Here is a 13,984-nt window from a genome sequence, read left to right on the forward strand (position 1 = left end):
CATTTTTGGAATCATTTTCGTGGCTATATGGGCAATTCTAGTTCAGCTAATGGATGTTTTAATGCTCAGTGTATGGAGTTTGGGTCTTGTCTGGATTTAGAGCAGCAGCTGCGGTTGACTAGGAGCTTTGGAAAATCTGATGTTAAAAAGGCTCTCCTTAGTATTCCTGGTGTTAAAAGCCCAGGGCCGGATGGGTTTGGGGCTGAGTTTTACAAAACGATGTGGCTGGATATTGGGGATGATATTTCTGATGCAGTTCTGGGTTTCTTTCGAGATGGGAAAATTCCTAAGGCTCTCAATGAAACAATGCTTGCTTTGGTTCCTAAAACAGATTCTCCTAGTCGAGCAGTTGATTATAGGCCCATAGCTTGCTGCAACACTCTTTATAAGTGCATCTCTAAAATGATTTGCAGCAGGCTATCGGAGGTTCTTCCTCATTTGATAAGTCAAAATCAAGGTGCTTTTGTTAGAGGGAGATCTTTAGCTCATAATATACTCATATTTCAAGACTCGATTAAGAACTATAATAGGAAGAATTCTTCACGTAGATGTGCTCTGAAGGTTGATCTGAGCAAGGCCTATGATACAGTAGACTGGTGCTTCATTGAGAGATTACTGATTGGGTTTCGTTTTCCCATCTGATTCGTTCAATGGGTGATGGTTTGTCTGCGAGGCACCTCTTATGTTCTTATGATGAATGGTAGATTGCAGGGTGGGTTTAAGGGAGTTAAAGGCCTTCGCCAGGGGTACCCTATTTCTCCTTTGCTATTTGTTTTGATAATGGAATATCTTACTAGGTTGCTTCAGCTAGGTGCTCAACAACAACAAGAGTTTCGATATCACCCTTTGTGTAAAGGCCTTAAGATTATTAATCTTTGTTTTGCTGACGACTTAGTTATATTTTGCAAAGCTAATAGTGGCTCGGTTCAAGTGGTTAAGCAAGTGTTTGAGGAGTTCTGTAACATCACTGGTTTGAAGGCTAATTCTAGTAAGTCCCATGTGTTTTTTGGAGGGGTTTCGGTGGCTGTTAGGAACCCGCTTCTGAAGTTAATTCAGCTGGAAGAGGGAACCTTCCCTCTTAAATATCTGGGGGTTCCAATGCGTCCAACTAAATGAAGGATGGCTGACTGTGATGAAATCCTTAAAAAGATCAAGTTAAGATTTCATACATGCAAGCAGACATCTTTCTTATGCAGGGCGGGTTCAACTGATCACTTCTGTTTTGTTGGGGCTGCGGAATTATTGGATGAACATTTTCCTTCTCCCTCAAAGCATTGTCAAAGAAGTTGATAAACTTTGCTTGTGGTTTCTTTGGGGCAATAATGGTACTAGAAGTAATTTCCACCTCACTTCTTGGACCACAGTCTGTTTGCCGACAAGGTTTGGGGGGTTAGGTTTCGGTGAGGGATCTAAGTGGAACAAAGCTATGTTAGCCAAATATGTCTGGGCGATCAATAACCAACCTGAAACGATTTGGGTAAAATGGATCAATTCAGTATATTTAAAAGGCCAAAGTTTCTGGCAGTACAAGCTTAAGAATGACACCAGCTGGTATTGGCGAAAAATTTGTATGCTGCGTGATGTTTTTCCTCAAACATTCATTGATGCAGCTGTTAGACAGGGAAGGTTTAAAGCTGGTGTGCTGTATCTGAACTGCATATAGCAGGACTCGATTAATTACCATAAGTTTGTCTGGAACAGAACTAGTGTGCCAAAGCATAGATTTATCACTTGGCAAGCGGTGAATGGAAGGTTGTTAACTCGTGATCATCTGAATAGAGTGCCTGGGCAGCTTGATAGCATTCTCTGCCCAGTTTGTGAGATTGATGCAGAAAACCATGAGCATCTTTTCTTTGGCTGCAATTTTTCTCAGAAGGTTACCCGGCTGGTGCACAGTTGGCTGGGATGCACTTGGCCTTTGAGTTTCAATGCTTGGTCTCAGTGGATTGGGAACATGAGTATGGATGTTATAGCTATGATTGTGGCGACTGTCTTCTCAGCAGCAGTGTATCATATTTGGGTTAATCGTAATTCTTGTTATGTTAATCACTCTTCTTATAGTGTTAATTGTATAGTTGATAAGATTAAGAATGACATTAGTTACAGATGTAATTTCTTTACTCAAAGGAAAATGACAGGCAAAGAGATGGATTTTGTGAGGAATTATCTTCTGTTTAATGCTGTTGTTCCCTTCTATTTGATGGGTTTGGCTTATATTTTGTCTGTGATTAATGAAGATTCTCTTTCTTGATAAAAGAAAAAGTGGTCATTCAACACATTAGCACTGAATTAATGATTGTTGATCCTATGACGAAAGGCTTGCCACCTCATAAATTCAAGGATCATGTAGTGAACATGGGACTTGGTTCCCTTATGTAAATTTATTGTACAAATTGAAGTTATTATCAATGAAACTCTTATTTTGATGTTTTCTCATATTTATGCGCATTTTAATTTTATTTGAGAAAATTTTATCTTCAGAGGACCTGAATAAACATATGGTTTATTCGCTTAAGTACATAGCCACATAAAGTACATTGTTATGTGTTATCCCCAAAAATTGGAGATCGATGACGTGACAATAGAGGTGACAAGTGGCAGTGCATGGTCAGTAAAAGACACATTAATAGTCAATAAATATATTGGCTCCTCAGAGTTGTGATAAAATTTTGACTGGCTTGAAAAGTGTCATGACCGACCAGGCATGACCTTGTCCGACCAGTAGTGACATTACTGCCCAGGAGTGACATTGCTGCCCAGGAATGACATTGCTGCCCAGTAGTGACTTTGCTGCCCAGAAAAGTCATGCTAGACCAGTGTGCCATGTTAGACCAGAGATATGGCATGCTAGACCAGAGTGCCATGTTAGACGAGAGACATGGCATGCTAGACCAGAGTGCCATGTTAGACGAGAGACATGGCATGCTAGACCAGAGTGCCATGATAGACCAGAGGAGTGCGTGTCCTACCAGCCAAGTGCGTGACTGTCCAATAGAGGTGTGTTCGACCAGATTGAAGGTGATATGGATCAACCAGGTAGAACAGACTATGTCAAGATTCCCAGAAACGGCTTCAACAAGAATCGGTCTTGGCATACGCAGGAATATCTCATTTTTTCCCACAAATTGGGTGTTCTGTTACATTTTGAATATTTTTGTAATTTAAATATAATAAGAATAATAAAATATCCCGATTCTAGGGGATATCAGATGTATGATCCTAAGCCTATAAATATATGGCTTATGGGATTAGAAAGGGGCTTCTTCTTTTGAGACTTTCGGGGAAATTTTGGGTCTGAATTTTCTAGAGAGAGAAAGTGCATGTATCTGAAAGAATTCTTGTATTCTTATAATCTGTACTGAAGAAACTCAGTTGGCTCAGTTCATCTGATCTTGAGTACAGATCTATAATCACAACTCTAAGTGGATTAGGCTATTACCAACATATTGGGGCTGAACCACTATAAAATTGCGTGTGTTATTTACTTTCTTTTCAAAACCGTTTGTGTCGTTTAATTTCTCTTGAAGGCTTTATCGTTTTTTATGTTCTCACGTCGTTGGCCAAAAACGCGGTCAACATTATGTAATAAATATATTGCAATACATGGAAGATAATACTCGCTATTAAAAGAGGACCCATCGCCATGATTCATGTGTTTATTATCTAATAGGGATAATCGTCGGGCTTAAGTAATACATTAATTTAAATGCTGACCAAGTGGGAGAATGTTAGAATATTTATTTATATGATATATAAAATCAATTTGTTACAACTAATTGATTTAATATATCAAAGTCAATATTTTATTTATTAACAAAATATTCTATTTAATGGTCAACATTATTTGTTACCTGATTTCGGATCCCAACTGATTGAGAGAATATCTCAATCTGTGGTAGAGACTCTGATGGTAGGTCTCACTCTATAAATATGGAGTACCGATCCCCAAGCTCACTGCTCATTCTGACTATCAGTAACTCCATCTAAAAGAGTTGGTGAGAGCTTGGAAGACTGTGTACTCGTTCTAATTTATGTTTCTTTTCTTTTGTAGATCTAAAGCTAGATCGAGATTATCAATTGCAATGGCTGGAGGTATACAATATTCGATCATCTATTCGTATATGTTCAATTTATATATAAATTTCACCTACGTGTATAGAATTGTTAATATACCTATATTTCATTTAATCTAACAAAATTCAAAATTATATATTAAGTACGAGCATATAATTGTCCGAAAACTTGTAAATTGTGTTTGCTAGTATATGAGAATATTAGGTTAAATTTCTGTGATTGAATTACATTATGGTTGAACATGAGAATCTTATTTATTTTAGAAAATTAATTTGACGATTTCAATAAAAAATAGTTTAATATTTAAAAAAAAAAATAACTATACATAAAAATAAAATAAAATAATATAAAAAATATATTTTTTAGTTTATAAATATAAAATCTTATTATATTTCTTGAATAATTAAATATATTATTAGTTTAATTAATTATATGTGGGTTCCATTATTATATTGAGGGGAATATCTGACACCCACTTATTAAGTAAGATTTAAATTACATTATTATATATAGAGTACACTTATTCTCACTAGATTAATATTTCCTAGGCATAAAAAAAAAATTAACCTCATATCAACATAAAAATATTGAAAATTACCCCATACTAAACAACCGGTAGAGCCGTAAATAAGGTGGTACATTTATGAACTATTTTTTTTTAACAACTCCTAGTTACCAATAATATATTTCTCATTGAATATAATGCTAACTACACACATTGCATAGGCACGAACACCCTACAAAAATAGTAATAGGAAATAAAAAAAAAAACAGAGGCACATGGGTTCAAAGACATTAGTTGAGATCTTCCATAGCTCAAAAATTGCTAACAAGAAGGATACAAAAGAGTGCAAAACAAAATTTAAAAAATAAAAATTGCACATGCTCTGCGTGTATTGAAAAATGACAAACAGCTAATGTTCATTTTTCTGAGTTGTTATTTCGGAATGCAGTATGAATTTGTGAATTATAAGGCAATAGTCCATTATTTTCTTTTGCACTATTCAACCACTACTGCTACTACTACTTCTACCACTATTAATCATTACTATCTAGAAATAAATAAATAAAAAAGCAAATTAAACTAATTCTGGCCACGTAATGCACTATTCTTGATTTTATACAGCTTAACAACAATGAATAGCAGTGATTTTAATTATATATAGTCCAAAGATTTTCCAAATCCATAAACCAGAAGACAAATAAATATAATATGAGGTGTTGAAGATGAAGACAAAGTTATAGAGGTTAATGATTCGGTTATAGACGAATAAGGTAAGGACACCAAAGGTAGTCGTATATGAAATATAGTTTCTTAATTCATGAAAAGGGTCCAGTTCTTGGATAACCTTACTTATAGTTTCGACGATATATGGATCAGATGCAGACTCACTTGGTCTTGGTCCCCTACTTTGAGAACTCCATGGGGACACCGCTGTCCATTTAATCCAATGGTTGGCCAAATCTATGTCTGACTTTCAACTACTCTCTCGTCTCTCTTAAAAGATACCCTTTTTATTTTTATTTTTTTATTTTGGTTTTAGGTTTCTAATAATTAGATAAACAGAGCAATTCCTATTTTATCTATTATTGTACGGTTCTATATTTAGATATATATATATATATATATATATTTTTTTTCCATGCCACGTTTTCTTGAGTTTCTACTTCCTAAGCTATATGATTAAGGAATTAAATCATATTTAATTATCTATAAATCTTTTCATTTTCGTCAAAGTTACAGTCATATATTTTCATGATTTTTCCCCCTCTTTATATCTACTTAATATAGATATTTCATCATTGAATGAAAATTTAATAGCTGTTTTCAAGTTTGCCTAGCTATAAGGGAATTTGGGTATAAATTTATAAGATTTAATATGGCAAGAAATGCAATATGTCTTCCATTCAAGTATGTGTCCACTAGTCATCACTATGAGATTTTTTGATATATATAATAGGTGAGTTGTCAGTGTAATAGCTATATTACTAGCTAGGCAGTGGCACCACCACATGCAATATACTCAAAATTATAAGTACACCACATTTACTATTTTTCGTAATTGAAGAAATGGTGAAAACCCTTTATTTATGTTTATGATGACTTACTTATTATAATGAAAGATGTTTAATTTATGAATGACAAAAGGACAAAGCAAAAGGATTGATGGATTAGATACCAAAACTAACATAGAAGAAATTGGCTAAACTTATTATAAAAATTATTGGACTAGGTAGTCCGAATAAAAACACAATATTGCTTATGTCAACAGCCACTAATTTGGTCATGAAAATGACCCTAGCCTCAAGCTCAACACTCCTCAAGTCTTATCTTATTTTATTAATTATAGGTATAACCAATATTTTTTCGTTTTATTGCTCTTGCGGTCGTTTGTATGGGAATCTAAAATTGAGCAAAGGACGGGCTACATGAAACACACCGAATTTGGCTTCTTCATGCATCCACTCGGCCAGTGCGCGCCAGTCAATAAGTGGCTCTTTCGCCAATAATAAAACATGGCACGAAAAGGACCTAACCCCGCTCAATGGCTAACACTATGTTTGGTACAAAGGAAAAAAATATATGGGAGAAAGAAAATTAGAAGGATAGAAACAAAATATATTTATGATATTTAGTTGTTTGTATGTACGAAAGGAAAGAAGATTAGTTTATTGTAAAATTATTATATTACCCTTAAATTATTAATATAATTTATTTTTGTATAAAAGTATTTTAGGTAGAAAAAAATGAGAGGAAAGAAAATGGAAAAGAGAAAGTGAAAAATCATATTCTTTCTACTACAAAAAAAAAGTGAAAAGAAAAAAAGAAAAATGAGTTGTTTAGTATTGAGGTGAAAAACATTGAGTGGACCTACTAAATTTTTATCTCTTCAAAGAAAAAATATTTTTAGGTAAAAAAATATATATTAATAATTTAAGAGTAATATAGTAATTTTACAATAAAGTTATTTTCTTTACTTCTTACAATACTAATTAAGAAGGAAATATACTTTCATATTTCCATCCTTCCAATTTTCTATCTCCTTTATATTTTAGAATTTAATTGTATGAAATAATGAAATTTTTTACTCCACTTTTCTTTCTAGTTTGGAGAGAAACAAATTTAGTAAGTTTCACTCAATATTTTTCATCTCACTTTTCTTTTCTCTCCACTTCTCCTTCTTACCAAACAATTCATTTTTCATTTCACTTTTCTCTTCTCTTCTTTTCTCTCATTTTTTCTCCAGTACAATGTTACTATAATGGATTAGGATGCAAGGGCAGATCTGTAATTTCAAGCACCGAAATGGATAGTGGGAAACATTGGAATTCGAATATGGAACAGGAGCTCTTATTCTTTCTCCGTGTTTTATGTGATGTCTATTTGGCTCACTCACTTTTCCTTTTGCTTGCATTGAGAATCTGGGTCCCATTGCATATGATTTTCCACACAAAATAACTAAAATACCCAAAGCTTTAGATATTAAAAAAGAAAAAGAAAGAAAGAACGTTCATCTTCATAAGTTATATGCTTTTTTATAGTACACAGTGCTTGAGCTTGTAATTGTAATCATTGTGAAACTGGTTCGTGGTTTCTCGGCCTTTTTACATAAAATGAAAACCCTTTTCCTCGTTTCATGCTCATATATTAATAATAATAAGCTGCTGGTTTCACATACATATACACATAATTAATTTGTCTGCTCAAAGCTTGGAACGTAACTTTATGCAAGCAAGCGAAATTATAAAAAACAACACAACCTGTAAAGAGGCTTTAGGTATAAACATATGGTTATTGACTTGACTCATCATCTCAAGTGAGACATGGGTTAAAAAAGAAAGTAAAAGAAGTGAAATATACAATCTCACCAACGTCGATGTATAGTTATAATGACAAGACTCCATGTATATATATATAGCTTTCTAAATAAATGTAAATTATAAAAAAACAACAAAGGAATAACTCAAATAAAACGGCAAACAAACATACATCGCATGTGTGGCGTCTAAATCTGCCGTCAAAAGCCATAACATGATATTTCATCTTATCATCTTTCGTTTTTGTGGGGGCCAAATGCCCACATCAATCTTAATAGTTTTACACCATTTGATTAACTATTTTTCATAATGGATCCACTCTACTACAAACACATTAGAAGTCAACATTCTATATTACTATAACATAATAATAATTACAGTAATTATTATGCATGTTTACTTGCATAGATATAAATATTTATTTTCTTAAAAATTCTTTAATTAGAATTTAGAGGTGATAAGAGATGAACTGTGTGTTGGTCAAAATTCAAAAAGGCATACCCTTTTTTCTGTGTACACAACAATACACTATAGGAAATCCAAAAATAATAAATAAATAGATTTAATAATAAATGGAATAGTTAAGTCAGGTAAGCCCCACCATACCACACCACACCACACCCACCCTCTCTTTCGATTTGCTTCCTTATTTCCCATCTTGGATCCCTCTCCCTTCACTTATTTATGTACACAAATAAAAATAATAACAAAAGCAATATTTTCTTCTTTATTTCTTTCTTTCTCTAGTAAAGAAGAGAAGAACTAAACCTGCTTTGTTCTGCTCTATTCTGCTCTTTGTCTGTAATATTTATCTCTCTTTATCTTTTTTTTTTTCTCTCTTTGCTCTTTTTTCATGGCTCTCCTAGCTTTTGCACCAGAGCCCACCGACTCCAAGAAACCCACTCATCAATCAAAACGCAAGAAGCGGCCCAAGCAGCAGCAACAACAAGCAAAGCAGCATCAGCAGCAGCAGAAACCGACTTCTTCATGGGACCAAATCAAGAACCTCCTCACTTGTAAACAGATCGAAGGGTCTCGAGTCCATGACCCCTCCAAAAACGGCACCGTTGGCTACTCCAAGCTCGGCTCTTCATGTGGCTCTATTTGTAGCTTCAGAGACGTTGTTCATGGCAACACTAGGGTTGTTCACCGAGCCGACAACTCGCCCGAGAATAGCACGGTCGGACAGGAAACCGGGTTGCTGAGTCGGAAGGCCGTTAACGGTTCATCAACTCGGTCGACGTCCGGGTCGGCGAGATCCAACGGTGGCACTGGGTACACGTTATCCTCTAGAGGAATGCAATTCCGGAAGCTGTCTGGTTGCTATGAATGTCACATGATCGTTGACCCAAGCAGGTACTCTAATTATAATTATTATTACACGATTATAATATTCCCATATATCTCGTACTTTATATTAATTTGGCATTAATATGATTTATAAAAATGTGGAATTAAATCAATTGACATGAAAATATTTATACAGGTATCCGATTATTCCAAGGAGTACTATTTCTGCTTGCTCTCAATGCGGAGAGGTTTTTCCGAAGATTGAGAGTCTGGAGCTTCACCAGGCAGTTCGCCATGCCGGTACATTTTTTTTTTAAAATAAAAAATTCTTACATGCAATGCAATTATTTCGTTATTTTTTCTTCATATTTACACACATTAAAAATCATCTTTAGGAATAATAATAATTAATATATTGAAAGTATATATAGAAATAGAAAATAAAAGCTATCATAAATGATATTCACGTATTTATTATATCCCCCTCCTAATTCGAGCTTGGTGAAAAACAATCATGATAGTTTGAATTTGAAAGCCATGGCCCAGATAAATAAACATTAAAGATAGAAAAGAGAAAAAAAGAAACACAAAAAACAGACGAGAATTATTAAGCAAAGAGATTTCAATCACACTACCAATCACCTTTTTTTCTATATAAGATATAGTACAGTACTTTGTTTCCGTAAATCTTGCATGAGGAAAAAAAAAATCACTGTATTATTATTTAGTTTGGTACCGTAACTCTTGTCATATCCAACATCACCATAAGTGAATAACTCACTATGTTATTATTCTATGGTACAAATCTTTTACTACTCCACTCGTAACTTGTAAGAGTACTTACAACTACAGCTGTCTCTCTGCAATAGAAAATAAATGACCCCAACCAAACAGTGCATATCGATTATTTATTTGAGTTCATCAAGGTCGTAGTATGAAGATTTTTTGATTGGACAATCAGAAAAAAAAAAAAAACCCCACAAGTACGTTTAAGTTTCACACCAACAAGTCCCTACCGACAAAAGAACAATAAATAATAAATTAAATTTTTTTAGTAATTTGTTTTTATTGATTTGGTATGTACAGTATCGGAGCTGGGTCCGGAAGATTCGGGTCGGAATATAGTAGAGATAATATTCAAATCGAGCTGGCTGAAGAAAGACAACCCGATCTTTCAGATCGAACGGATCTTAAAGGTCCAAAACACGCAGCGGACGATCCAACGGTTCGAGGACTGCCGTGACGCGGTGAAGACACGTGCACTGAACAGCACACGAAAGAACCCGAGGTGCGCGGCCGACGGGAACGAGCTGCTACGATTCCACTGTTCCACGCTCACGTGCTCATTGGGCTCACGTGGCGCGTCCAGCCTGTGCGGGTCAGTGCCGGGTTGCGGCGTGTGCACCATCATCCGGCACGGGTTCCAGGGCAATAAGTCGGGTAGTAGTAGCAATAATAATAATAACAATACTGCAGCGACTACCACTACTTCTATTGCTACTCAGACTCAGGGCAGCGAGTCGGGCAAAGGAGTGTGGACCACAGCAAGCAGTGGTAGGGCCCACGACTCGCTGAGGTGTACGGACGGGCGTAGAGCTATGCTTGTCTGCCGTGTCATCGCGGGCAGGGTGAAGCGCTATGCGGACGATGCGCCGGCGGAGGAGGATAGCGTGTCCCTCGGCTCCTCCTACGATTCCGTTGCCGGTTACGCTGGGGTGTACTCGAATCTTGAGGAGTTGATTGTTTTTAATCCAAGGGCTATCCTTCCTTGTTTCGTAGTCATCTACAAAGCTCTCGACTCCCCGTAAACGTCGTCGTTTTGAATTTTTTGTTTTTATATTTATTTTTATTTCGAACGGTTAAACCAAAAGCCTCGCTGACCCGTTCCTCTCCCAAACCAATGTACATAAATCTGCTTCCGTGGATGTGGTGTTCTCTGTATAACTGGTGTGACGACTGCGCTTCTTGACCGTTGGATGATGGAGGGCTTTAATTAATCGACGGTCAAGGAGCTGCAGTCGCGACAATGTTAGCAATATTTTGTCGTTTCTATATTATATATATTGATATTAATAATAGTAGTTTAATTGCAGATGTTAGCATATCTTTGTTGTACGATATTGTTTAATGAATTTCAGCTCAACTGCTTTAGCAATTGGATGTGAGTTGCAAACATATTTTATTTAACGAATATTCATTAGAGCAGCTAGCGGGACATTATAATATGAGTTTACAGTATGCTATTTATTAACATATAATATATATATAGTTTGAGGACATTGATAGCTTAGCTAGTTAGAATAGAGGCATTAAAAAACAAAGGGATATTTTGTGACATAACCTCCATATTTTTTTTGGTTTGTTGTACATATATTCTCAATAAAAAAATTTGGTGTCACAACTAGCTAACGTTATCTTTTTATTCCAGCCGAACACTTTGGCTCTTAAATTTCAGTTAAATCACTTCAATACCAGCAAGGACACACGTGTTACTATTTTATTGGGTTACATATTAATTAAATAGTTATTTATTTAAAAATAAATTTAATTAATTAAAAAAATTAAAATTGAAATTGAAATGTAATTTTTTTATTCATCTCTTCTCTATCATCTTCTTTCGTCTTCTTTCTTTTTTTTCCCATTTCATCAACTTCGATGATTGAGCTCATTTTTCTCTGCTCCGGCAATTGGTCTCATCGGTGCTGGAAAAGGGTGTTATTTCAGATGGTGGACCTTCTAGATGGTGGACCTCAATAGAAACTTTTGATTTTGCTGGTCTCTGTGAGGATTGTTGCGACACATTTTGAGTTGTGGTCGACGAGGATAGAGACGATGTGGTTTGGGGTCAACGAGAATGGCGATGACGCGAGCTGGCCAAAATATCTCATTATCAGGGGCGACTTTTCATATATTAGGGGAGACCCCCTGATATTGTTTCAGAATATTAGGGACAACTCCCTACCTTGTTGCCCCTAATTTCTTGTATATTAGGGACGACACTACGTCGCCCACAGTATAGTTACTTCTAAAACTCATTTTTCTTGTAGTGTGGGTTGAGGATTGATCGACGAGATCTGCTGCATTGTCGTGGGTGGCAGTGGTATTTTTCTAGGCAATGGTGTTTTTTCAATACAAATTTGGGAAAAGACCGAATTTTTTTGTGGGCAGTGATTTTTTCAATACTCTGGGAAAATTTGATTGAGCCTATGCAAAAAAAAAATTTGCTTGCTAGGTTGACTGGTTTTACATGTTAAAATTATTGGTTTCTCTAATTTCAAATTTGATGTTTAGGTAAATGAATTTTTTTTTGGAGATGTTGTTGATTTGTATAATGTTGATTACTATTTGAGATTTTACGAGTTTACGTGTCTAGGTAAAAAAAATCGATAAAATAGGGAAGAAGAAGAAAATAGAAGAGGAAGATGAAGCGTAGGAACGTCGGTAAGAAGATGAAGAAAGAAAAGAACTAAAAAAAAAATTTACTTTTTAATTAATTTTTACTTTTCAAAATTTTTTTAAATAAAATTAAGTATTTGACCCATGTCCCAATAGAGCAATGACACGAGTGTCCTTATTTGTATTTATCGGATCTAACTAGCACTTAACAATCAAAATACAATAAGGTAACATTAGGGGTTATGTCACCAAATTTTTTTTAAGAGTATATGTGCAACAAACTTTTAGAAAAGATGAGGGGATATGATGCAAATATCTCAGAGATAATTTATATTAGATGAAGTTCCAAAAATAGTCACTGATTGGCCATAGATTTTAACATGGTTTTACATTCATGTGCCTATCACCTGCAGCATCACATACACCTAAACAGGTAATTAAACTCTTTTTTATTTTATGACGTTGTTTTTGGCCAGTTGGTGGTTACCTGGCTTTAAATCACGCCTGAGATAGGTCAGAACCACCAGGCATGTACGGGAGGCCACATGACCTGAGCCACACCTACTACAACCAGGACTATTCAATATAAACCAGCACATATATAGAAAAGAATAGATCATCATAATATACAAGATTAATTCACAATAATTTTGAATATATACATATTTTTATTATTCTTTTTTCTAATATAAAGTTGGGATTAAGAAAACCAAAACTACCCAAAAATAATAAGGTGCCACCGTGGCAGCACAATAATATATAATTATATATAGGGTCATGTTCATTTAACTTATATATAGTTGAATTTATAAAATTAAGATAAGAGTTTCTAATGCACCGTTTTAAGAAGCTTAAGCCAAAATTATGAGGGTCCACGTGAGATAATCTTGAAACCACCGCAATAAGAGAGAAGGTGGGGGTGGAGGAGTGGGGGGAGGGAGGGGACTTAATTGACTATTAGACAATAACCCAAAAAAAAATCATCCAAAACCCAAACGAATGAAGTCTAAAACTATAATAATATTGTTGGACAAATAAATTATAATTGCCTACACATGCGTAATAACCGGATGCGCACTCATGGAGGATTCTCTCTCATCGTTTCTAGTGTTTGGACTGATTGTTTATATATTAATACACTGTTTATATAAATAAAAACCAAACCATGATGTGAAGAGAGAGAGAGAGAGAGAAATCATATATATATATATATATATATATAACTAGTGGAATCTACTGTTAAGATTACTGAAAATCTTGCACGCAAAACATTAGTAATAAATACGGAGGGGTCCATACTCCATACTATGGGAAGAAACTTCCAGCTGACATCCCTACACTAATTATTCTATATATTACTTGCATTTCCTAATAACCAAGCTAAGTGTAACATAGCAAGTACTGG

The 13,984-nt window shown here is 35.0% G+C and overlaps 1 protein-coding gene across 1 annotated transcript; it reads left to right on the plus strand.

Moving 5' to 3' along the window:
- The first annotated feature begins 8,572 nt into the window (after positions 1 to 8,572).
- LOC133803813 (uncharacterized) lies at positions 8,573 to 11,275 on the plus strand. Its single transcript, XM_062241943.1, has 3 exons — positions 8,573 to 9,249; positions 9,380 to 9,483; positions 10,270 to 11,275. The coding sequence occupies exons 1-3, from the start codon at positions 8,747 to 8,749 to the stop codon at positions 10,989 to 10,991; spliced, it is 1,329 nt and encodes a 442-aa protein (XP_062097927.1). The 5' UTR covers positions 8,573 to 8,746; the 3' UTR covers positions 10,992 to 11,275.
- The last annotated feature ends 2,709 nt before the right edge of the window (positions 11,276 to 13,984 follow it).

The sequence above is a fragment of the Humulus lupulus genome, chromosome X, assembly GCF_963169125.1.
Source record: "Humulus lupulus chromosome X, drHumLupu1.1, whole genome shotgun sequence".
NCBI classification, from domain to species: Eukaryota; Viridiplantae; Streptophyta; class Magnoliopsida; order Rosales; family Cannabaceae; genus Humulus; species Humulus lupulus.

What these genes read in the sequence shown, in the direction of transcription:
- LOC133803813 (XM_062241943.1), top strand. Translation starts at nt 8,747, where the DNA reads ATGGCTCTCCTAGCTTTTGCACCAGAGCCCACCGACTCCAAGAAACCC. An exon ending in ATGATCGTTGACCCAAGCAG is followed by an intron (nt 9,250 to 9,379) that starts GTACTCTAATTA and finishes ATATTTATACAG; the next exon opens with GTATCCGATTATTCCAAGGA. An exon ending in CCAGGCAGTTCGCCATGCCG is followed by an intron (nt 9,484 to 10,269) that starts GTACATTTTTTT and finishes TGGTATGTACAG; the next exon opens with TATCGGAGCTGGGTCCGGAA.